The sequence below is a fragment of the Otolemur garnettii genome, unplaced genomic scaffold (assembly GCF_000181295.1).
Source record: "Otolemur garnettii isolate 467f Iridium unplaced genomic scaffold, OtoGar3 scaffold00083, whole genome shotgun sequence".
Taxonomy (NCBI): domain Eukaryota; kingdom Metazoa; phylum Chordata; class Mammalia; order Primates; family Galagidae; genus Otolemur; species Otolemur garnettii.
In genome coordinates this window covers 8758757-8785263 of record NW_003852478.1, presented here as the reverse complement: position 1 = coordinate 8785263, position 26507 = coordinate 8758757, and the positions used below count along the sequence as shown (strand labels likewise).

The window sequence follows — 26507 nt, the reverse complement described above, 5'->3', positions numbered from 1 at the left end:
TTTTTTGTTGTCATTGTTCTTTAGCTGGCCCAGGCTAGGCTTGAACCCACCAGCCTCAGTGTATGTGGCTGGCTCCGTAACCACTGTGCTATGGGCATCAAGCCTAGTTTTTCTATTTTTAGTAGAGACAAGGTCTTACTGTTGCTCAGGCTGGTCTTGAACTCCTGAGCTCAAGCATCTGTCTGCCTTGGGTTTCCATAGTGCTTGGATTACAAGTATGAGCTACCAGAACTGGCCAAAAAATGACACATCGAATAAAGCCTTGACGTCTTTAATTTCAGTAATAGGAAAACTTAATTTATATCATTTACAGGTTGTAAACCAACTTTGTGAGACTTCACATTTGGAGATCACTGAAAAATTAAATGAAATAAAGCAACTAATGAGAACCAGCATAACATTTTTCTTGATCAACTATTGATGAAGAAAGATTGATAGCACAAAAACTAGAATTTAATGAAACTATAAAAGTTGGTTTGAATAAGCTTAATTTCTTTCTGCAACAGGATCTGAAACTGGATATTTCGGCAAGTACTTTAAAAGTACTTTAAAAATAAAATTGATAAATTTTTTGAAGTTGAATTTAACCCTGTACAGCATAGATTTTCAACTGGTGTGCTATGGCACACCATTGGACATGAGATTGTAGGTGTACCACGAAAAATTTTGAAGATCATCAATTAAATTATTGTCAAAAGAAATTCAAAGCACAGTAAGTATAGTCATCTTATTCTTTTCTTTTTTTGATCAACATATTTTAAGTGTGCCTTGGAAGTTTAACTTTAGGTTCAAGTGTGCTGTGAGATTAAAAAGTTTGAAGAATGCTGCTGTACAGTGTCAGACGTTCAGACAAAGTAGATCCTGATGTTGCCTGATGGGAATTTACCATCTCATTATATCATCACCTCAAATATGAAAAAATTGGAACCCCAAAATAGTTTTAATCAAGTGTTGGGCGTCATGATATAGGTGATAATGTACTCCTAGAAATGTGGACATTACAATTCAGTAACATTTCATAAAGATTCATGGATTTGACTTTGTTAAGAAAGAACATTTTCAAAATAAAAACTGACTATCTGCCTAGCACGGTCTGTAACAAGGCTTTTTATCTTTTATTTTATTTCATTTTTGTTTGAGACAGAGTGTTTGTCATTCTCAGTAGAGTGCTATGGTGTCATAGCTCACAGCAACCTCAAGCTCTTGGGCTCCAGTGATCCTTTTCCTTTAGCTTCCTGAGTAGCTGGAACTACAGGTGCCTGCCTGGCTATTAGAGATGAATTCTCACTTTTGTTCAAGCTGGTGTCAAACTCCTGAGCTCAAGCAATCCACCCAACCTCAGCCTTCCAGAGTGCTAGGATTATAGGCATGAGTCACCTCGCCTGACCTCTGTAATAGGGCTTTTTAGTGCCAAAATGATGGAAGGATATAATTGACCATATCTAGTTTAATGAAAAGTTGATCACATCATGTCCTCATTTTGTTGTGGCACTTACAAATCACCATTTTGAGCAATCAAACATGGTACAGATGAGGATAAGCCACGATGATTGAGGAAAGCCTTTATGAAAGAGATGGAATAAGCTGTTTTATATAGAATGAATAATGGGGCTTATCATTGGATCGTGGTGATAGCTGGATACAGTGTAAATTCACTAAAAATCATTGATTTATACTCATAAAATGAGTGAATTTTATGGCATGTAAATTATACCTCAAATCTGTTTTCTTTTGAAAGCAGTTACAAAAGGAGATAGTACTACAGAATGTTTCATTTTTTCCAAGAGACCTGTAAGAGTTATTGTCCAATTTAAATGAAGTTAAGAATGTAAATGTTGAGTGAAAAGGGAAATCTTTATAAATTATTAAAGCTTGAGTTTATGTTAAAGAAATTAAACTGGTTTAACCACCAAACCACATTTATACTGAAATGCTTACTCCTATCAAAGTAAGCATGTTAGGAAATCTCTACTCTTATCCCAGTTATGGCGCCATTTCTCTGACATCCTATAACTCCTTTTAGAGTTTACAATACATCTTTTGTACATTTTCAGAGATGGAAAACTTCATGTTTGGGAAATACGCTGGATCTTGAAAATAGCCAAGTCCATTTAAGGGCAGACTAGAGAATATTTTTGGAAGGCAAAACTCATTTTGAAATACAAGTTTTAGCATTTAAAAAAAAACTTAATTATATCCCAGATTAATTTTTTTCCACTTAACTAATGTCTACTCAAGGTACAACACCATAAAGGAAAAATTACTTATACCTATCAACACTGGTGAGAACAGAACCACATGAACCTCCTGATCAGTTGAAAAGGAAACAGCCTGAACTGTTAATGATGCTAAACTGTTCAGCAAACAACAAAGAAGACACCAGTCAGGTAAATTTAAAGCAGCATAATTTTAGAACTCGCCTATAATTTTTTTTTTTAATTTTTGAGACAGAGTTTTACTCTGTTGCCCAGGGTAGAGTGCTGAGGCGTCATAGCTCACAGCAACCTCAAACTCCTAGCCTTGAGCAATCCTCTTATCTCTGCCTCCTGAATATCTGGGACTACACGTGCCCACCATAACGCCTGGCTAGTTTTTCTATTTTTAATAGAGATGAGCTCTCTCTCTTGCTCAGGCTGTTCTCAAAACTCCTGAGTTCCAGCAATCCACCTGGATTGATTCTAGCACTCCCAGAGTGCTAGAATTAGAGGTGTGAGCCACTGCACCTGGCATCACCTATAAATTTTTGATGTGGTCAATTTTATGTGAAGAATATTTAAGTGTCTGACCTTAAGTCTTACTTTACCTCTCATTAATGATAGTTGCCTGATACTTATGTTTGATTATTCTAATCTTACCAGTAATTCTATTTTTAGACTAATAGATAATTAGTTATATTTATATTGTGCTATCACCATTCTAGAATAACTAAAATGTTATCTTATTAGCATTTTACAGAGTAGAAAAATTATTATTTGTAGACTTTCTGCTACTTTTGTTGAGGTTTACTTTTATATGCTATACTTAAAGAAGAAAACTGCCTTTACTTTCATGATGATTTTTAAGCCCTTGGACTTTGTCACTCAGCCAGCTTCTTATTTTAGGACAAAGATGTAGAAAAGGTGGTTCTGGGGCAGTGCACTGAAGAACCTCAAAGTCAGACGTCCTCAAACTATAGCCTGTAGGCCACATGCAGCCCGCCTAGGACATTTATCCAGCCCGCTGAGTGTTTTTGCTGCTGCTGCCTGTCCTGCTTAGCAGCCGACTCATCCTGGGGCCCATAGTCCAGCCCTCCAACGGTCTGAGGGACAGTGAACTGGCCCCCTGTTTAAAAAGTTTGAGGACCCCTGCTAAGTCAAGAGTCATCTGTAGAAGCTGGTGTGGATTGTTCATCAAGTGGTGGAGTTCCATTTTTCCAGGTACCTAGTTAAATCTTATCATTTAACCCTTCCACATCTGATGTAAATCATTCACGTACTATTCAATAGAACAGCAGTATTCTTGGAGTGTAGAATAAAACTTTAGTCATTCCTTTGGCTTGTTAACTTTTCCAATTTAAATTATACAAATCTGATATTGGTAAGGAGTTTTCTATAGAATACATAGAGGCAAAATTTGACTTAATCTATATCTTCAGCTGGTTGTCTTTAGCTATTATAATTATCCCCATTCTGCTGCCTGTCTACTCAGAATGGAGGCTGAGAGCAGTCATCTTTCTTGCCCTCTACCCTTGGCATGGAAGTCCTGGAACCTATTCTCTGCTCCAAAGGCTAAGAGGTTTAAAATTTTGAGAGACCACAGGCTACTTATATTATACTAGTTATTTATCCTCCTTCAGACTCTTCTCTTGTTAACTATTCCCCCACTCTTCTTGAACTCCTTGCCTGCTCTGATCCTATGAATTTAAATCCTATAACCTTTCTTACCCACTTCTTTTTCTTTTTTTTCGGAGACAGTCTCACTTTGTCACCCTCGGTAGAGTGCCATGGCGTTACAACTCACAGCAACCTCCAACTCCTGGGCTTAGGCAATTCTCTTGCCTCAGCCTCCCAAGTAGCTGGGACTATAGGCACACACCACAACACCTGGCTATTTTTTTGTTGCAGTTTGGCTGGGGCCAGGTTTGAACCTGCCACCCCCGGTATATGGGGCAAGCGCCCTACCCACTGAGCCACAGGTGCTGCTGCATAATTGAGTTTTCATCTCTCTCTTCAATCTTACAAAGTTAGGAAAAGAGGGAAAGATAAAAGAACCTTAGTGGCTACTTAATACCTGGTCAGAAATCCTTTCATTGTAATCAGCCATGACATTTTAAAGGCTAGCCTTAGTGATTCAGCTATGACAAGGAAGTCCCTGAAGTACCAGACAAGATCTGGGATTGAGTTTTAGACCTTCAGCTGAAGTCTAGAAATGACCCTTTCTCTAATAACAGTCTGAAAAGGGAGTTTCTGTGAATTTTTTTTTAATTTGGTTATTATTTGTCTCAGCATTGATGACTGAGTATACTCAGTATACTCAGAATGAATGTCACCAGTCTCAATGTTTTCCATAGACAAGGAGGGGAATTCCAGAAAACTATAACTACCAAATGAGTAATATGAAATAAAGTTTTAAAAAGATAAGATAGGACTAAAAAATAAGATATGCAAAAGTGCCTATATACCAGATACTGTGCTTAAAGTAGAACTGGCTTTTTTTGCATGATAGCAAATCTTTGTGTCCCTAGAGTAGGGTTCCTCAAGGACCACACTATTGACGTTTTAAACTGGATAATTATTTGTTGCAGTGGGACATGGTGTACATCAGACCATAAATAACAGCATCCCTGGGTTCTTTTTTGTTGTTGTTGTTCTTTTTTTTGAGACAGAGTCTCACTATGTCACCACCAGTAGAGTGCTGTGACATCACAGTTCACAGCAACTTCAAACTCTTGGGCTTAAGGGAGTCTCTTGCCTCAGCCTCAGTTGAAAAAGAGAATATATTTACTGTGCTTTAAACTTCTTTCAAAAATAATTCTACCAATGATCTTTTAAAATGTTCAAAGCACACCTAACGTCCTCTCATGACACACCCGTTGAAAATCACTGATATAGATGATCATTAAAGAAACAAAGTATTCCCACCGGCAGTGTAGTAGTGTTGGGAATGCTTTGTTTCTTAGCTATCTTAGGAAAGCTACAATCCAAATGGAGCCCTAGACTACGGGGAAAGGGGAGGGGGGGAGGGGAGGGGGGAGGATGGGTGAAGAGAATGATATTGTGGGGATCACGCCTATAATTTATCCTATTAGGGTACATGTTAATTTGTCTAAAGGTTGAATATAAATGTCTTAACACAACAATTATGAGAAGGACATGATGGCTATGTTAGCCAGTTGGATGAGAGTTTTCCGAACTGCATATGGAAGCAACACACTGTATCCTATGATAGAATTAATGTACACAATTATGATCTAATAAAAAATAAATTTAAAAAATGAATAAATAAATAAATTCTACATAGAAAAAAAGAAACAAGGCAGTCTTTTAAAATCTTAAATGACTGCTCTCACACTGTTTACATATGTGTTATTTTTACATATCATTCCATGATCTACATTTTTCTTTGATCCCTCATATTGGACACAAAAAAGCCAGCAAGATTATTAACCCAGCAAGATTTTGTTTTTTCTTCCTCAACCAAGACAGATCTTCTGTTTTCTCCTTCATCTTAAAGTACATTGACTTTAAAACTGATGTACTGGTCCATTCGACACAAAAAATTAACTTGTTACTTCTCTTGAGTAGTATTATAAAATCGAGCTCACAAAAGCATTGAAACAAAATGCTTATCTAATCCACAATAGTGTCTACTACTACAATCTCACCTTCTGATTTTAATTGCAAATGGCTATAGCCAAGCTACTGATGACTGAATGTTCTTTTTCTTTTCATAGGAAAATTTTAAAAATTTCTGAAGCACACCTAAGATCCTGTCATGGCACAGTGGTTGAAAATCACTGAAACAGAAAACAAACAAGTCACTGTCCAGTCACAGATCCCATACTTTAAGTTGTACATGGAGATTCTAAAGAATTATTTGTGAACAATAGTTATAATTCCATGCATGGGAAAAGGCAGCAGTCCCTAATAATCTGATGCATTACTATTTTCCAGAGTAGGCAACTCTGTTTTATTTTTTAACTAAATTAAATTAAATGGAACAAGAGAAAGTTCCCAGTACAGAGCAAGCACGTGACAATAATGGCTGATATTCATCAAGTGCAGTGCGGAGCACGGTGCTGAGTGCTTTCCGCTCGTCATTTCATTTAATTCTCACGGAGAGTTAGGAAATGGGCACCACTGTTTCTATAGAAGAGGAAATAAAGTTTGGAGAACCATGTGCTCCTAACAGGTATGGAGACCTAGCACTCTATTCCTAGTTCTATTGGATTGCGGACCTCATGTTCTTTTTTTTTTTTTTTTAAGGCAAGTATGAAACAAAGTTTATTGCAGAAAAGAAAGAAAAGCTTACAAAGTAAGAAAGCAGATACAATCTCCATAGACATTGAACAGGCTTCCATTGCCAGGGCAAGTAGGCAAAGAGGCCAAACTCATGCTCTTAACCATTATGCAACTGATTTTGATAAATATATTTATAAACAAAGGAGTAAAAGTCCTATTGTAAGTAGGAAGAAAAAAGGAGTTATACAAAAGGCACAGCATCAGTGGCTTAAACAATAGAGACATTGAATCATCTTATGTAACAAGGCGGCTAGAGGTGGGCAGATTCCAAGTTAAGCAGGCTCCTGCTTTTCTTCTCTGCCATCTCCCTGCGTCAGCTATGTCATGGTAACAGCTGCTGGAGCTCTAATTATGTCTTCATATCCCAACCCAAGAAGGCAGGAAACCTTGTCTGTCTTGTGAACATCAACCTTTATCAGGGTGGGAAGTCTTTCCTAGGACCCCTTAGCGGATTTTCTCTCACATTTCACTGATCCGAACTGAGCCACACAGATACACACTGCTAAACCAAACCTAGGCAAAAGGAGAAATGGATTGCATGGCTGATTCAGACAAGGACAACCATGGCTGTCCATTCTAATCACTTGGAGGTTTGTGCAAAATCTGAGCCTCACCTTCACATAATTCTTGTATATTTAGTTGGGGTGGGTCGACTATATCAGTATATCCAGGTTGAATATATCCAAGCTGGAATATGGGGACGGTATCATAGCTCACTGCAATTCAGACTCCTGGGCTCAAGGGAGCCTTCCACCTTCTGAGTGGCTAAGATTTATAGCTGGTACACCCAGCTAATTTTTAATTTTTTGGTAGACATAGGGTCTCACTATGTTGCCCAGGCTGATCTCCAACTCCTGGGCTCAAGAGATCCTCCTGCTTCAGCCTCTCCAGTAGTTGGGACTATAGGCACCCAACACACCTGGGTACTTTTTCTATTTTTAGTAAAAATAGGATCTCAATCTTGCTCAGGCTGGTCTCAAACCCCAGAACTCAAATGATCCTCCCTTCTCTGCTTCCCAGAGTGCTAGGATCACAGATGGGAGATACTGGACCCAGCCTTAGAACAGTCTTGATCCAAGCCATAAAGCTTGCTGTCTAAGTGGAGGAGATAAGATACCAAAGAGGTAAAAAGACAAAGCAATACATTTCCAATTATGGTAAGTGCCATGAAGGGAAACAACAGGTTCCTATGAGAGAATTACAGGGCAACATAATTTAAATGAAAAGATATCAGGAAAACTACTTCACATTAAAAGCAGACAAGTATAAAATTCAGATTATATTCCTTTAATTTCCTTTTTCCTCACTATTTTCTCTTCTAGCCAATTAGGTAAAACTTCTAGAAGACCTACCATCTTGCATGAGATCTAGACAGGCAAGTGAAATGGGCTGAAATGCTAATCTAGAGAAGCTTTCTCACTTACAGACTGATGTTGCTTTGTCTTGCTTGTTACATCCTCCACCTCCCTGTTCTATCTCATCCACTGCCTATTCTGTAATTGCTCCATATAGGTCTTCCAACATACATCTTGTATTAATTAGCTTGGGCTGCCATAAAAGAATACCAAACACTAGGCAGCTGAAAGCAATTTATTTTCTCTCAGTTTTGGAAGCTGAAAGGACTGTCTTCTTGGCTCGCAGACTCTTGACTCCTCTGTGTCCTCACATGGCAAAAGTCCAACAGCTCTGGGGTCTCTTCCTCTTTGTACAGAATGGACATAAAGCTCATTTACAATTTGCTATGTTAAACTGCTTTAAATTGCACATGAACTTTATGTCATCCTGATCCAATAGACCTGGTGCCTGATCTATTGGATCAGGACTCTACCCTTATGACCTTGTTAACCTTTATTACCTCTTTAAAGGCCCTGTCTTAAATACAGTAATATGGAGGGTTAGGGTGGGCTTCAACTACAAATTTTGGAGGGACGCAAATGTATATCTTTTGTTAGATTTAGTCCTAAATACTAAATGTATTCAATGGTGTTATAGTTTTATTTGTATTACCACATTACTTTTCTCATTATAACACTTTTAAGTATTTTGTGGTATATGCAATTAATTTTTGTATATTGATTTTGTAACAACTTCTTTTCATAGAGAAGATAGCATATAACAGACTTAAAAATATTACCAAATGTCAACTTTTTTGAAAATTTTATTTCACATTTATTACTACACAGAGTTAAGTTTACAACTGATCATGACATTAGCCCTCTTATCTATGTACACATTTGTTAGACAGTGGAAAGAAACAATTCTGTACAGTATTTTAGTAGTTACATTATTTGTAAGCAACAGAGAAATAGTAAACATTGAAGAACTCCCAATGCATCGCTCCCAGAATAATCATTCTGAAACACAAGAAACTGGGTAATAAAGGAAAACTTCCTGTTCACTCACTGAAAAATGCTAATGGCATTTTATGATGAGATAAATGCTTTAAGTTAATATAGAACCTACTGGGCAAATAAAACTACTACATAAGTTGTACTTTTGCACTGGAATATTTGCAGTATGGTACTACCCATTTAACTGACATTTAATAATAGATAAAATTTTAAGTATGAGTTCTCAAAGCAGTTGCATGATATTTTGGTATAGTGTCTGGTGTGCTTTATCTGTTATCTTTTCCTCTTTCATGAGGTTTAGTGGGACTGTGCAATGCTGGAACAATAGTCCAGAATGTCCTGAATAGTGAATTCCATTGTAACACCAGATCCAGGGTAACACCGAGCTATCAAACCTTCAAAGTGCTTATACTGGCGTATAAATTCATCTTGCATGGAATGCCACACCACCTATTATAAAAATAAAAATCATTAAACTATGAACAGAAATAATACATAATCACATACAGGAAATAACATCAAGATATATTCTAAGAATTTGGCATAGAATAGTAGTTAAGAACATCCAGAATTCCAGCTCCTTTAAATTTTTTTTTTTTTTTTGGTATAGACAGGCTCTCACTATGTTGCCCAGGCTGGTCTCAAACTCTTGGCCTCAAGAGACCTTCTCACACTGGACCCCCAAAGCCACAGGATCACAGGCGTAAGCCACTGCCCCTGGCCTCTATTCTAGCTCCTTTCACTTATAAGATGGGACCTCTCGTGTATGACATCACTGTTCTTCATCTATGAACCAGAGTAATAAGTTCATCATAAGCTTTTTGTGAGGATTAAATCAGTGAATGCAGATAAAGTGCTTAGGACAGCATTTGACACAAGTAAGCACTCATTACACTTTAGCTATTATTATATATACTCCAATAACACAGATGTAGATATACACAGTTATGGATGGAACTAAGACTAGTTATTAAATGAAGTACAACAGTTAACACCTCAATTTCATTTCTGATAAAATTTAAAATTTTCTTTATCTAAAATCAATTAGGCAAAACGTTGCCTGATGCAATGGAGGACACCAAAGAGAATCAGGCCTGCTTTCTGCAATCGAGTGACTTGTAAGCAGCAGTGGAGACTCACTTGTAAACAACCATCAAGACAGAATGTGACACACGTCACATAACAGCTCCTCCCCTCAGCACAGGCACAGTGCTTTCTGTATGGCACACACTATCCTGTTTAAGTCTCATGCTGACCTGATGAGGGCAGGTATTATGATCATCAAGCCTTATTTAACAGCTGAGGGAATGTATTCTTTTAGAATTTTTTCTTGTAAACCCTAAATCTCATAAATCCTAAATTCCTATCAACTTAAGACTAATCACCATTCCCTACTGGTATTACGCTTTTGCCTTTTCATTGTTTAGCTCATGCTATTTCTTACACCTACAACACCCCCTGCCCCCAAACCCCACTTGATCTGTTAAAATACTGACTTTCAAAGGTTAACACAAATAATGCATATCCTTCAGGAAACTGTCTGTGATCTTGATATCAGAATTATTTTCACTCATCTCTGGGCCTTTCAGTGTGGTATATAAAGAGTGACAGCTTAATTCACACTTTAAATCTGACTCCATGACCCATGGTTACTGGATCTTGATCATTACTCCACCTCTCTAAGCTCTGATTTTCCTATTTATGAAACGACAATGACAGTAACAACAGTGCCTACTACACGAGAGGTATCATTTCCACTCTTCAAAAAAGGAAACCAAGACTCAGAAAGGTTAAGTAACATGGCCAAGTAACTTGTAGCTTAATCTGGACCCAAATTATGAACCCATTTCTAACTCCAATCACTTAACAAACAAACCAAAAAGAAAAACAAGCTTAAAGCCTCACCACAAAATAATACAACTACAAAATAAGCAGGAACAGCCATATAAGCATATATAAGTATTATTTCTTTCTTCCTTACAAGTTCATTAATCTGGTCTGTACTTTATTGAACTTTCTTCCTGCTCTAGATCTGTAGCATTTATAGACAAATATTCAGAGAAAAGCATATATTGTCATGATCTGTAAGCCAGGATGGTCAAAAGAACTATGCATACCTGAAGTAAGTTCTCCTCTTCACATAAATGTTTGTCGACCTTCTTGTAGAGGTTATCTAGACCTTTTTTAACTTCTTTTCCAGGATACTCTTTAATTACTTTACGAAGTTCTTGTTTGTTAAATGCAAGTTGGTAGCTTACTTCCTCCTCTCTTATACCCTGTGCTACGCGAGCTTCAACGCCTTCAAAGAAATGCTTCAAGGAAATGAAAAGAAATGATGGCCAAGACTTGGATTTATTACTGCCAAAATTTTTAACAATCTAATTATAAAATAGTATATATTCACTGTGTAAAAAACAGGGTGTGAAAGTATAAAAAATAAAATCACAGTCCTCTATTCTCACACCCCTCAGAGATAACCACTGTTAACATTTTAGATGTGAAAAAGTACATGAGACTATTACTTTCATATGTGCTTTTAAAATTTCATTCCTACATAGGTTTTAATCAGTTATTATGGCACACAGAAATAAATTGCTTTTAAGTTTATTCTGAATCTAGCCACTTTATCCAAGACCAGTAATTTCAACATATTGTATAAAGGCAATGATAATCTTGATTCTTTCTGGATCTCTTATTTATGTTTTAGGTCTTGTTTCACTGGCTAGAGCTTCTAGCTAGAGCTTCAAGAACAATAGCAATAAAGGATGTAGCAATGTTTCTGTTGTGAACTATTAGAGGGAATGCCTCTGATGCTGGAGCTGGGTATCATGCAGGGTTTAGGGAGGCCTCAGATAGATCTTTAGGGAGGCCTAGATAGGTAGAATAAAAGAGTGTATGTCTGTTCTTAAATTGTATAAGGAATTATTAGTTCTGTCTCTTAAGTAATCATCTGAATTATTGACAACAAATACATATTCTTTACTGTGCTCTAATTTCAAATTAACATGTAAAAGAGGACTAATCATATTATAGACAAAGTTAGTTGGAAGTGTTACACTTCTTTTCTGTTTAGAGTTCTCTAAAACCATCATTTTTTAACTTTAATTATCAGACTTGCTCTGGGAAATGACAGGAAATGATAGGAAAGGGCAATGTACGAAACAATGTTTTATTTTTATCTTGATAATGTTTTAAAAATCTTCACCTAAAGTAGCATAATGGTTGGCCATTTATGCAGTAAAAAACAAGATACAGTTGGTATAATGAAAAACCAAATCTGGGCTCATCCTCCAGTTTTGTTATCTGTAAGCTATTATTAATGCCAGGCAAGTTTTACACTTTCAATTTCTTCATTTGTGAAATGAGGATTGTACTATCTTAGCTCACATCGTTTATGAGAATTAAAAAAAATAATGAATGGATAACAGAATAATATTATTCTGTTTTATTATTAACCAGTACATTATTAATAATAAAATTATAAAATACCTATTATAACAGATAATAAACAATAAATAGAAATACAGGATTGTCCTTAAAGTCTCTATATATAGGGAAAATGGGAAGTTGTAGCTAAGTATACATTTATAAAATATTCATTATAAAATTTTACAAAATATTTACAGAGCATTCTCTATGTATTGCCTACTTCTTTGTAAGATTTTATAGTGAATATTTGGTAAATATAGGTACATTTAGCTACAATTTCCCACATTTTCTATATATTGTGACTTTGGGGACACTCTGGAATGTACAGATAAAAGAAATAATGAATAGGGCAGCTAGCAGTGTCTAGCACTTAGGTCCCTCCTTCCTTATCCCTGAGTCAATACACGAGAAAATGGAAGATAAATGTCTGTGTGTTAATATGCACACAGATGTACACACGTTTAAACCAGGAAAAAAATACTAAAGGAAAATAAATTTACATTTAGTTTTTCAAGAGGTTGTCCTAAAGAATAAATGACGTAAGACTGAAGGTGATCTGTGTATTTCTGTTTGGCTTCTTTTTTTTCAGCTTCTAGACATGAGATTTTCAAACGAGACAGAGTTGCAAAAATATGATGAAAGTTTTCCATCATAACCACATCCCTGGGGGTCTTTTGGCTTTCATTTGCTACTTTCTCCACTAAAATCAAAACAGAAAAAATAAATTAACATTTCTGACATGAGTATGACCACGTTTAGCTATAAACACGTTAATGTGCATATGATTAATTTTTTTCATTTGTTAGTGAAGAATTAAGCACATTCAATAAAATATTGTACTGGAAGGTTTTCAAAATTATCTGAACATAATACAAAGTCATCCTAAAATAGACCATGTATATTCGGAAATTTATATATAATAAAGATGGCTTTTCAAATCAGTGGAGAATTGAAAAATTATTCAAAAATGTGTTAGGACAACCAGATGGACATTTTGAACATACTACATTTAGATTCCTATTTCAAATCATTCAGCCAATTCTAAATTGCTCAAGTACTTAAAATATAAAAAGCAATAAACACATCATCAAGTACTAAAGAAAATATTGCTAACTGAATAATAAGAATTTTGTAATAATGTCATCATTCTAAGGATGGCCTATAACTTAGGCACCATAAAGGGAAAGATAGATAAATGTGACATAAAATTTGAAAAATGCTGTAAAGTAAAAGACATCATAAAGAAAGTCAATAAAGTGAAAATTAAAATAGTAAGATAATTTCTAGCCTATTAGAGGTTGACAAAGAATAAAAAGTTTGGTAATACCTGGTAATATCCAGTATCAGTACAGGTGCAATGGAAACTGCACCAACTGCAGATAGCACTAAAATGGTATAAGCTTTCTACATCACAATCGCAAAAGCCTTTGATCCAGTAATTCCATTTCTAGTAATTTACTTTAAGGAAATTATGTGACGAGTATACAAAGATACTATGCTAGAAACAAACTATTCATAAATGCCTACTAGTTGAAGATGTGGTAAACAGATAACGATACATGAAGGACTATATGATTATTAAAAATGATTATCTATATTCATTGACAAGGAAAGACACTAGGATTATATAATCCAGCAGCTTCCAAAACATTGTATCAAAAAACCAAAAAAGCCCTTGTGTTAGGGATCATAAAATTTTTATATTAAAGAACACAAATATACATATAGGAGAGAGGGAATATGACAGTGAAAAGTTTGTAAGAACAAAAATCAAACTATTTCTGCACAATGAGATTACAAATGATCCTTATTTTCTTCTTGACTTTTAAAATCTATTTTCTGATTTGGGGGGGTACACAGTGAGCATATATTATTTTAGAATCAGATAAAGCAAAGTTACTTTGAATTAATTTGCTCAAGGTTACATCATTATCCATCATCTCCAGAAAACCCTTGTCAAAATGATATTGTAACCTGGAAGGTCATTTTTTGTATGTGTGTTTAAGAAATGATTTTCAATTTTGCCTAAGTGATAAGCCTATATAATCCCTAAAATGTAAGTGGTTTTTGATGAACACAATTAAGTTTTATATACTACTTATTTCAAATTCAAGAATCTTTAATTCTAGAAAACCTAAAAAAGACCATAGAATATGGAAAATAACAAGCATATCTGTCCCCAGTTTGAGTTGCCAATAATAATGAAAACAATGACCACAAAAATTCTTAGGACTATGACAAAAGCTTACCATTAACAAAGACTCCTCTGATAAGTTTGGTGTATGCTTTATCTAGGTCTCCACGGCGCTCAGCATTTTTAAAGATTGATTCTGCAAGTCCAGCAAATTCTTCAAATTCAGTAACAAAAGAAAGAATCCCTACTTTACTCTTCTTTGAAATCTTTACTTCTTCCATTTGCCTTATTTGGTTACTCTAAAGTTAGGCAGAAAGCAACGGAGAAAAACAGCCAAGCAACTTAGAAACTACATATAATTGAACAGTCAAATATATACATTATGGAGATAGGACATTATGGGGTACCTTGGCATTCTGGATGCCTACTAACTGAAGAGGAGTCATAGGGATAACTAAGAAAAACTAATCCTATCAATCAAAAAACATTTTTCTAATAAGTCTCATTTAAGAAAACTTAAAAAATAATCTAAATTATTTAAAACAAAATACAATTGAGGCTTGTGAACCTCAAGTTTTTGTTCAAAGTAAAAATAGTCAATATACATTTCTATCATTTATGAAAGACAAGGCAACTGACCATACTGGGTGAAAGTAGAGCAGACATCACAGCACATACAGGGTCTTCCCAGGTAACTTCTGGTTGGGGTTGTATGGCCAAGTTTGAGAACCACAAACATTTTCAATTCTCATCACTCTAAAATTTGTTTGGATAGACAAGTTCTCTGCTTTTCGGGTGAAGGACCAGAGAGGGAGGATAGGCACTTCTATATGGATTTGCATTGTATAGATAGAGTTTTCTATATATTACTTAGCAAAATACTTGTGCAGGAAGATAACAAAGTGCAAGAAAAATGTTCCATGCAGACAGAATCCAGATGTTTGTGTTCAGAAAGATCCATGGATTCAATTATGGCTCTATCTAATTCTTGGGGAATCTAAATCTACTCATGGTGAGAATCACAATGCTAAATACTATTGGGTCATTTCAACTTCTACCTAAAATTCCACCATGTTGCTATTTTGGGGGAATAACCTAAAAATCATATGACAAGTGGATTAGAAAATTAATTACCCCTAGGCTGAACATGTTAATATAAGAAAGCCCTGTGAGTACTATAATAGCAACTATTTCTTATTATCTTTACTAATGGTCCACTTCATCAGTATTGATAGCTATGAGGTACAAAGACGAAGGGAGCAGAGAAGACAGTGGTCAGACTGCACATGCTGGAACCTGATTTACTAAATGCTGACCTGGGGAAAGTAACTACCCCTCTCAAAGCACCCATCATATTGAGCAGGGTGAGAAATAGATGAGAATGTGTATACAAAGTACTTGGACTTGTGCCTGATACAAGTCAGGAACGTGGGTCCATTGCTCTTATTAAGCTGGATGCAGGTTTTGTTCTGTGTCACATTCTGACAAAAATCATCCAAATTTCTCTCAAACTGTAAGTATACTACTTTACTTCTAATTGGTTGCCCAATCATACCTTCACCACCAGGACAGGGAGGTTATTCAGTGTTTAAAATTACAACTTTGATATGGCCACTTATCAATATATTACTTGTCTATCCTTCATCCAGTGCAATTTATAACCAAGTCACATAATTCTCAAAAGTTACAGAGTGCACATCTTCATCACTCTAGTATGAGGAATAAATAATGAACTAAACACAGTTAAGAAACATGCTAGACTGCAGAATCCACAGCCTGGGAGCACATTCTCATTTTAGCTCCAGTTCAGTTGAGTCTTTCTTAGTTATTTCCTTTGAACACCAGACACTCTGGGCTTGGGCACCAGATGAAATGGCCAGGTGCTATCTGTCCCATTTTCTGAAGCCATCTGATATTTGTGCTTTTTGTTCAATAACCACAGATTTATTTATTACCTTTTCAATTTCTTTAAACCCTAGGTCCTGATTTTGCCCCAAATCTCAAAATATAACTTACTGAGCACATATAATCTACCAGATGCCATGAAGAGACCTAAATTAACATAAAAGAGAGGCATGAAAGGCAGAGGAGGAAACATCTCCTTAGTAGCAAAAGGTTTGGGACAGAATAAGAGAACAACAACAAATCCAAGTGATACTTTCAATTGTTTCATTAAATCAATGGTTGCTGAGCAGTAAACTGAGATGTCATTTACCCAGTGGTTATCTTAAGCAGCTACTATGACTATGTCACTCACTTCAGATCTTGCCAAGATTTACAGCACTTTTCTGCTGTAAAAGAAGCTGGCATGGTACCATCCAACTAACTCTGTTCAGCCAGACTGCTACAAACATCTTGCTTCAAAGCTTGAGGGACATAAACAACAGACCTTTAAGAAAATGCCGGAGATCCCTTGACTTCTATACATTTACCTATTTTTTTTTTTTAACAGTGATTAGGGTTTGAAGTTTTTTTCTTAAAAACTTACAATGCATTTATCAAAGTTCCTTTTGACAGTCACCAAGACATTTCCCAATGTAGTACTTAGAAAAGAAGCAGGGTCCACATTTTGTGCAGTCCACACATGATGACTCATTTTGACTAGCATGTAAAGGGAGTTAAAGCTATCAATTTTATCTCCTAATGCAATTAGATTGTTCAGTTCTGGCTCAATGCAGCGAAATATTTTAATCATCATTTGGCGGATCATATCTTTCCTGTTTAGAAAACATACAAAATGTAGAAAGTCATGGCAAGCTTCATGTGAATTCACCTTTAACTTTAATCCACTGAGTATCTATAAAATAACTAGAATACTACAATGAAATTTCAATAAACAATATCCAAATATGATGAACTAATTATTCTACAGCAGCTTCTACTCTAAAACTATTTTACTGAAGTTAAGTTTTATCACTCACATTAGTTTGTCATTTGTAAAGCAGGGTCTAGACCCTTGTGCCTTGTGAATTCTAAGAAAGAAAGTACAATTCAAAGACTACCTCCTACTATCAAACATTGGAATTGACTACATTTTTTTATGATTATTGGAACAAAGAAGAGCCATATAATAGGATCAATTTTAATCCAGTAACATGTTTGATAATACAATGGACACACATGTCAGTCTCTGAGTGCTGTCAGGTTACTGAGAATTATCTGAACCCTCAATGAACTGCACTCCTCTATGCTTCAATTTAAAGTTATTTTTTTTCCCCCAAATAAACAGAATAATAACAAACATACTCAGATGACACAGGCAGTGGCATGCCAGAATTATATTGCCGTGTTAATGTTCCTCCATCCAGGTCCTCTGCTTCAGTCTGCAAAAATTATTCAGGCACTTTACATAACAAAAGACCAACAATTTGACTAGTTTATATAGCAAAAGACTGCTCAGCTTTAAAATTCCTAGGAGAGAATACATTGTGAAAAATAATGATTTTTAAAGGTAGCATTACTGATAAAGCTAGCTGTACAATTTAGTGTGTTATAAAGACACTTATGAAATCTTTAAAGACCTGTTCTTAGATTTTATCTGAGAATTTTTATGGGGTGACAGTGGTATTAGTGTGAGGGTACAGGAGGGTGCAGAAGGCTGGGGAGGGTGGGATATGGGAACGAGAAGGCAATTCAACAAAAATATAGAACACCCAAAAACAACTTTCAAAAGAGAACTTAAAAATTCAGGAAACCTCATTAATCATTCTAATAAAACTTCAGCATTAAAAAAATGCTACAAAAATTCTTACAGAAGAACTCAAGTAAGCAAATCTGCCACCAATATCACCAAACCATTGACAATATGACAAAAACAAACTCCAAACCATTTGAAGTAACAGTGAATTTCTCATTTATTTTATGGCTGCCTTTTTTGTTTTCAGACAAAGTCTTGTTCTGTCATCCAGGCTAGAGTGCAGTGGCATCATCATCGCTCACAGTAACTTCCAACTCCTGGCTCAAAGGATACTTCTGTTTTAGCCTCCCAAGTAGATGCGAATACAGGTGATTACTACCATGTCCAGCTAATTTTTTCCATTTTTAGTATGGGTGGGGTCTCAGTGTTGATCAGACTGGTCTCAAACTTCTGAGCTCAAGCCATCCTCCTGCTCTGGCCTCCCAGAGTGGCTGGGATTACAGGTATGCACCACTGCACCTGGCCAACGACTGCTTTTTATAGGTTAGTTTCCTTGAGGCATAAAGGAGACAACCTTAACATAAAAGTGACTATTTCCATTGCACTTTAAAATTCTCCAAAATATTCTAAAAAATCTCTCATTTTATTCTCTTACATTTATACTGCCCAAAAGGCATGTTGAATGGGCATTATTACATCTAGTTTATAAAAAACTGGGGATCAAATAATTGGTTGAAGATTTCACAGTTATTTAGTAACAAAGCCATAAGAAAGATTCAAACTCATATCTGAGGCCTCACTTTCTTTTCTTTTTTTGCTATACCAGTGGTGTAGACACTCAAATATCATCTTTTTCTTTGAATTATAGTTTTTCTTGGTAACTACTAAAATTGCTTTTGTATAAAATGTTCTTTGCAAAGTAAACTCAAGACATTTTTTCACCTCACTAATTTAGAAAACATTTAGGTTTACAATATTCTGAAATATTAAATTAACTGCCCAACTATTATAGTTTTTACTATCATGGGGTATGTATGATAAAAAAAATTGTTTTAAAAGTTCTGACATCATAAATTCTGTTTTGATAATGAAATTGTAACCACATACTAATTCACGAGGTCATAAATACTAGCCAAAATAAATGTGAGCCATACCATAGTTCCAGGCATACTTTGATGCTGCTGTAGTTTGAAAAATTTACTTATGAAGTCCTGTTCTGCCAGACATAAGGGTTCCAGTTCACTTAGCACCTGTTCGAAGATCTGAAGAAAACCAAAATGATTCTATAATAAAAGAACTACAACAAAGGCTTAAAATAACATTTCACATTTTACTTCTTTTTCTGCAGGGACCATGGATCTCTAATCTTAACAGCCTCTATTCATGGATTTATAATCTCAAAAGAATCCCAAAGACAAACTCTTCCAAGATTGACAAGGCAATGCAGTATTAACAAGGTATGAGAGGGCCAAACAATACATGTAAAATAAATCTCACATCTTCAAATCTGGAAAGAGGAACACAAAGATAAACTTTTAACACTTATTTTATGCAGCAAAGCAGAGAACATAAGCTTCACAAGAGCTATTTCCTCTTTACCTTGTAGTTGCTCAAACAACCTAAGATTTGAGATGCGAGTACTTTATAATAAACACATTTTAATAAGCTTTAATGTTATTTAATTGATCATGCACATTTTAGTTATCATTTGACTGATCGTTTTTTTTTTTTCAGATTCCATTCAGAAGAGGACAGTAAGTCATCATTAATGACTAACACAGCCAAAAGAGGCTGTCTTCAAACACGCTTAAAGCAATCACAAACTGCTCTTGGAAAGAAAACTAATGTTAATGTTTAAGAAGCTCCTGTTATTTTATTTTACCTTATCAAACTTGGTTCTGTCAGCAACATCGAGATCAGAGGCGGACATGTTTCCCATATCCAACAAGGAAGAAGACTGGGATCTTCGGCTTCCTGAGCTCTGAACGCTGAGTTTATTCAGACTTGAAGTAGATCCAGTTAGTTTCCCTGAACTTCCATGAAGACCTAAGAAATAACAACACTTTGAACGTTGTGATCTTCATAAATAAAAGATGCAGAATGTCAGTCAGGACTATCTCTTCCACTGGCTGGGTATTCCAGAGCTCATGGTAGTGAGTACACCAGTCTACCCTGTCTCCGCATCCTTATCATTCCCCAAAGCTGTGCCCTAATCTTGACCATATTATAAAGAAAAGCAAAACACACAGATCCATGGGACAGCACCGAAAGGGCCCTTAAAGATCATGTGACGTGTGCCCTGTACACTCTGATCACAAAGTTGCCTGGTAACATCTCTAGACTAAAGAAGATGAGGATTTCTTTCCCTTTCAAAAGAAATGAAGGTCACTGAATACTGTCTGTGTTACTACACTAGCTAGTAGGAGTTTATTATATTTTGGAAGAAAATGGCTGTATCCCATTGTTACTCATCTCCATATTAAATCAACATATTACGCTGAGCCACAGAAAACTGCCCATACTTGATTATTTTGCCTGACCAAAAAAAAAAAAAAAAAAAAAAAGTCAATTCCATTGAACTTAACATCTTCTAGACTCAGAAACTCTATTTTTCCAGTAAATGACTAATTAATCATCCTGTTAAAAACTAAACAAAACAAAGAGAAAAAAAACCCCTGAACTGTATTTAAAATGAAACTGCAATGTAACATATACATCCCTAACCACAGGTGAGATGTGTGTGTTCACTTATACTTCAGGGTCCATCATGGACGTGAAAGGACCTAGAACATGTGGTGAAACGATAGCCCACGTATACTAAGAGATGACAGGGTTCAATTTTTAAAAGAAAATGTGATTTTTAAAGCCATTGTTTTAAATATAAACAATGAATAAAATGTTTTAAAACATCCTTTTTGAATATTTCTCAGTTAACTTTTACTATCTGCTAATGGTCAGAAGGGACAAATGGTGATATAATAGAGACAATTAAAGACAAACTCTGGCTTCATTATACAAAATCTGACCATCTATCTAAGAGCCTTTATAGCCTGAAAACAGAAATACAGTGATTAAGTCTCCTTATAAATTTCTGACACAAAATTCTCCTACTCACCAACTAATAATAACTATATTACATATTTCTTGGAGATAGCCATACTATTACCACCATGTTGGTTTTCTTTCACCAGTACCTGGCAATTCAGTACACTCAATATTTTTGGTGTTAACTTTTTTTAAAGACAAATAACTGATTTCTAGACATTAAACAAACATGCATTGAGACCTGCTAATACACTAAGCATACTCACTCTCTGTTTCCTGTTTGACAGCACTTTCTTTTCGAGGCAGTGTAGCTGTGATGGATTAGGTTGCAAGCATCAAAGACAAAGACAAGTTAATAAACTGCAATTTGCACAAACCATGCACAAGAGGAAGTTAAAGCTCTCGTTTAAAAGACACATGCAAAGAACCATGAACATCAAGTAACAAGAGGTGCAAACACATTTAGTTGGTCAGCTAGTGTTTGAGAAATTATGAGAGAAAAAATTTACTATTAATGTATTGTTTTTACTCAAATATTCAGGTAAAAATATATTTATTTGTAAGCTCTCACACAATTAATTTTTTTTTAATTGATGAAGCTGGTACACTTCAATTTAAAAGACAATCTGTAAATTTTGGTTTCCTACAAAATGCAATTCAAGTAAATAATTTAATACAATGGAAATTTATTAGAATAAATTGTAGATTTAAACATCAACAATGTTGTATCCCCTGAAAGTTCCTGAAGGGAATCTCCACTGTATTAAATAATTTTATCCTACGTCTAATAAAAAATTATAAATGGGGCTTTAAAATCATTTTAAAATTAAAACCAATTATGAACCTGAATTATTTTGTGAACACCCAGAATGAAAGGTATATATCACAATACTAACAATCAGGAAATGTGCAGATGGAAGGGTAAAGTCCAGGGAACAGATACAATACATATATAACAATTTAAGTTCTTTTAGGATCACTTGGCATTTCTTTTATTCTAAAAACTCTCTCTATATAAGATCAATTTTAGAGCTCATTTCATAAAACATTCTATTGTTTGGTTTTTTTCTTTTTCTTTTTTTTTGAGACATAGTATTACTTTGTCACCCTCGGTAGAGTGCCATGATGTCATAGCTCACAGCAATTTCAAACTCTTGGGCTCAAGCGATTCTCTTGTCTTAGCCTCCCAAGTAGCTGGGAATACAGGTGCCTAACACAATGCCCAGCCCCCCCCCCTTTTTTTTTTTAGAGATGGGGTCTCACTCTTGCTCAGGCTGGTCTCAAACCCATGAGCTCAGACAATCTACCCACCTCAATGCTAAGATTATAGGCATGAGCCACTGCACCTGGCCTTCATAAAACATTCTAAACTGAAATTACAAGTTGATATGAAAGGCAAAGAAAAAAATCAAAGGATAAAACAGAAAATTAAAAAATAAAAGTATAACCTAAACATATCTTAAAAACAAAGAACAATATGTCAAATGACTCTATCCCTACCAAACTCTAAGGCAAACCCCAAACTACTAACTTGTCACACCAGTGACATGCCTATCTTCCCAGCCTTGGCCACGTGAAGCTTAAGGGAATATGGAAAATAAGGCTAGACAAAAAACAGAAACATCAGCCAGGCTTGGTGGTGGCACCTGTGGTCCCAGCTACTTGGGAGGCTAAGGCAGGAGGATCACTTAAGTCCAGGAATTTGAGGTTGCTGTGAAAAATGTTGATGTCACTGTACGCTAGCCCTGGCCACAGAGCAAGACTCTGTCTTTAAAAAAAGAAGAAAAAAGAAAAAAAGAAAAAAAAGAAAAAAGAAAGAAAAGAAAACCTCAATCTAAAGGTATCACAAAGAAGAGATAGTTTCCTGCTACTTTAACATATTCTGAATTATTTGAACTTAGTAGATGTTAGACTTGAAGCAAGAGTGGTTCAAAAAGAACCATTTATTACTATAGTAATGATATAATTTCCTTTTGCGAGATAATAGTGTAATAGATTCACGCTATTGTTATCAGCATCTACTATTACCAGCAACTGTGACCCAGAATTTCAGGAGCAAGTAAAAAGCAAATGAATTGAAATTTTATTTATGGTTACTTAATATTGATTAACTGAAAAGTTATATTTCTAAAATTTAAGGTTTCTATTTTAAAATATAATTACAGATGCTCCTTGACTTACAGCAAGATAACATAAATGAAAATTGAAAATATTATAAATCAAAAATGCATTTTATATGCTTAATTTATGGAACATGGCTCGGCGCCTGTGGCTCAACCGGCTAAGGCGCCAGCCACGTACACCTAGGGTGGCGGGTTCGAATCCCCAGCCCGGACCTGCCAAACAACAATGATGGCTGCAACCAAAAAATAGCCGGGCGTTGTGGCGGGCGCCTGTGGTCCCAGCTACTTGGGAGGCGGAGGCAGGAGACTCGCTTGAGCCCAGGCGTTGGAGGTTGCTGTGAGCTGTAATGCCACGGCACTCTACCCAGGGGAACAGCTTGAGGCTCTGTCTCAAAAAAAAAAAAAAAAAAAAAAATTTATGGAACATCATAGCTTAGTCTAAGCTACTTTAAATGTGCTTGGAACAGTTATATTAGCTTTCAGTTGGACAAAACCATCTAACACGAATCCTATCTTATAATAAAGTATTGACTATCTCATATAATTTATTAAATACACTACTTAAAAATAGAATGGTTGTGTTGGTACTTTAAGTACAGTTTCTACTGAATGTGTATTGCTTTCATATCATCATAAAGTAAAAAAAATTAATTCAAATCATTGTAAATTAGGGACCATTTATCTATTACAAATTCATTTACTTTGAATCACTAAAAAGATATCTTAAAAAAACTGTACATTCTACCTTATTCAAAACTTCTCAAGTCATTTGTATTTAACTTGAAATTTATTTTTAGAAATGTAGACTCACCAAGTTAGAGCTTCAAAAATAAGCCAAACTATTTTTATCCTCTGAATTGTTTAGTTTTTCTTCTCTTGTAGCTGATATAAAAATAATTGATACTATAATTTTCTATACTGGCAATTGTCACAAATTACTGTATTATTCCTTACTATTTAATAGATACACAGGAGAGATATAATTTTAAGAGGTTTTTTTTTTTTTTTTAAGAGACAGAGTCTCACTTTGTCACCCTCGGTAGAGTGTCATGCTGTCACAGCTCACAGCAAGCTCTAGCTCTTGGGCTTAGGCAATTCTCTTGCCTCAGCCTCCGGAGTAGCTAGGACTACAGGTGCCCGCCACAACACCCAGCTATTTTTTGGTTGCAATTTGGCCAGGTCCAGGCTTGAACCCGCCACCCTTGGTATATGGGGCCGGCACCCTACTCACTGAGCCACAGGTGCTGCCCTAATTTTAGGAGTTTTAAAATTATGAAAGTGGCTCCTAAAGCTGTAGCATATGAATTAAAAATATTTTTAATAAGATAAAGAACTTCTCAAGGAGTTATAAAAAAATTTAGGTTTCAGGTTAATGCAATGATAACATTATGATACTGCTGTACTTGATTCATTATGTTTTTATTATTTCATTTGTCTTAATGTGAATCTTAAATTTGATGTACTATAATGATACTGAGATTTATGACCTACTCAAGAGATAATTTTAGAAATATTTCCCTTTTACCTTCAGTTCTCCTATGCTGAAGAATTTTCTCAAAATAATATGGTTCACTAATAAGTGTTGACAAATATACTTAATGAAAACATTAAACATATAACTGCATCAATAATATGCTATTTACTAAAAAAAAAAAAAAAAAAAAAAAGCATAACATATCCACAGCAAAACACTAACAAGGATATCAACACACTGCTGTTTAAGAACAATTAACCTTTAGGATGAGTTAGCATTTCTGTTTCCAACAGCCTATTGACCCAAGTGTATCAGTATCTTTACCAAAGCGTAGTATATTTACACACAAATTCAATCCTTCAAATGTCCGGGACTAGTATATTCAATATATTAGTGTAGCATTTCAAAAACATAGTGGTTACAAAATAATTACCCTCTAAAGACAGTCTTCTCCATCCCAGAGAATAGAAACATGTGCTATCAATTTCAACCATGTTTTCTGATTAACTGAAGTTGCTTAGGACATAGGCTCCTGTCAACAAGCAAATGCTAAACTCATTATTCTAAAGGGAGCTAGGCAGACACACTGTGGAGTACACAATGTAGCCACTTAAGGCCAGGTTTTGATAGGCACAGAACTCCATCCAAAAGGAACTTTCAGAGACGGGTACATGCAAGAGCAGAATGTGGCCTCGGCAAATCACCTTCCTCATAACTTGATACTCTCACTGGCTATTCTTTGTTACTGCCCACTTAAAATATTTAAAAGCAACCAAATGTAACATTCTTCAAGAATATCTCTTTAGAAAAGTTATAATCACAGGAGAAATTTTGGTGACAGTTTTATAGCTCCTTGGCAGAAGAGGAAACAAACTTGCTTTTTGATTCAGAATAGCCTGTGAGAAGTAAGAAGCCAGGAATCACTTTCATTTCTCTATGGACAGCAATGACTTAAGAGATCAATGACTTGCCCCCAAATGTTATAAAAGGTCTTTCAGGAAAACCAGAAACTGAACCTCAAGTGTGTCTCTCAGTCTGATACTCTATTGTGCTGCTCTTCCTTACTCCACTCCACTGTTCTTCCTTACTCTACTGCGCTGCTCTTCCTTACTCCATTGGGCTGCTCTTCCTACTGTGCTGCTCTTCCTTACTCCACTCTGCTGCTCTTCCTTACTCCACTCCACTGCTCTTCCCTACTCTACTGTGCTGCTCTTCCTTACTCTACTGTGCTGCTCTTCCTTACTCCACTGGGCTGCTCTTCCTACTGTGCTGCTCTTCCTTACTCCACTAGGCTGCTCTTCCTACTGCGCTGCTCTTCCTTACTCCACTGGGCTGCTCTTCCTACTGTGCTGCTCTTCCTTACTCCACTCCACTCTTCCTTACTCCACTCCGCTGCTCTTCCTTACTCTACTGTGCTGCTCTTCCCTACTCTACTGTGCTGCTCTTCCTTACTCCACTCCGCTGTTCTTCCTTACTCCACTCCGCTGCTCTTCCTTACTCCACTCCACTGTTCTTCCTTACTCTACTGTGCTGCTCTTCCTACTGTGCTGCTCTTCCTTACTCCACTCCACTCTTCCTTACTCCACTCCGCTGCTCTTCCTTACTCCACTCCACTCTTCCTTACTCTACTGCGCTGCTCTTCCTTACTCCACTCCACTGCTCTTCCTTACTCCACTCTGCTGCTCTTCCTTACTCTACTGCACTGCTCTTCCTTACTCCACTCCGCTGCTCTTCCCTACTCTACTGTGCTGCTCTTCCTTACTCCACTCCGCTGCTCTTCCTTACTCTACTGCACTGCTCTTCCTTACTCCACT

The 26507-nt window shown here is 35.9% G+C and overlaps 1 protein-coding gene across 2 annotated transcripts in view; it reads right to left on the bottom strand.

The window, feature by feature from the left end:
• Window positions 1–8645: 8645 nt before the first annotated feature.
• The window catches only part of LOC100963115 (exocyst complex component 1), a 57789-nt gene continuing 39927 nt past the window's right edge, over window positions 8646–26507 (bottom strand). The window contains exons 11-19 of one of the 2 annotated variants that reach the window (XM_023515974.1): window positions 21363–21407; window positions 19934–20097; window positions 19206–19313; window positions 17661–17737; window positions 16903–17131; window positions 14530–14713; window positions 12781–12980; window positions 10969–11163; window positions 8646–9301 (exon numbers count right to left, since the gene is read on the bottom strand). In XM_023515974.1, the coding sequence (XP_023371742.1) occupies window positions 9149–9301; window positions 10969–11163; window positions 12781–12980; window positions 14530–14713; window positions 16903–17131; window positions 17661–17737; window positions 19206–19313; window positions 19934–20097; window positions 21363–21407 (1355 nt within the window). In that variant the 3' untranslated portion in view covers window positions 8646–9148. The remainder of the gene's footprint in view (window positions 9302–10968; window positions 11164–12780; window positions 12981–14529; window positions 14714–16902; window positions 17132–17660; window positions 17738–19205; window positions 19314–19933; window positions 20098–21362; window positions 21408–26507) is intronic. The other variant, XM_012808097.2, reaches the window with a different exon arrangement.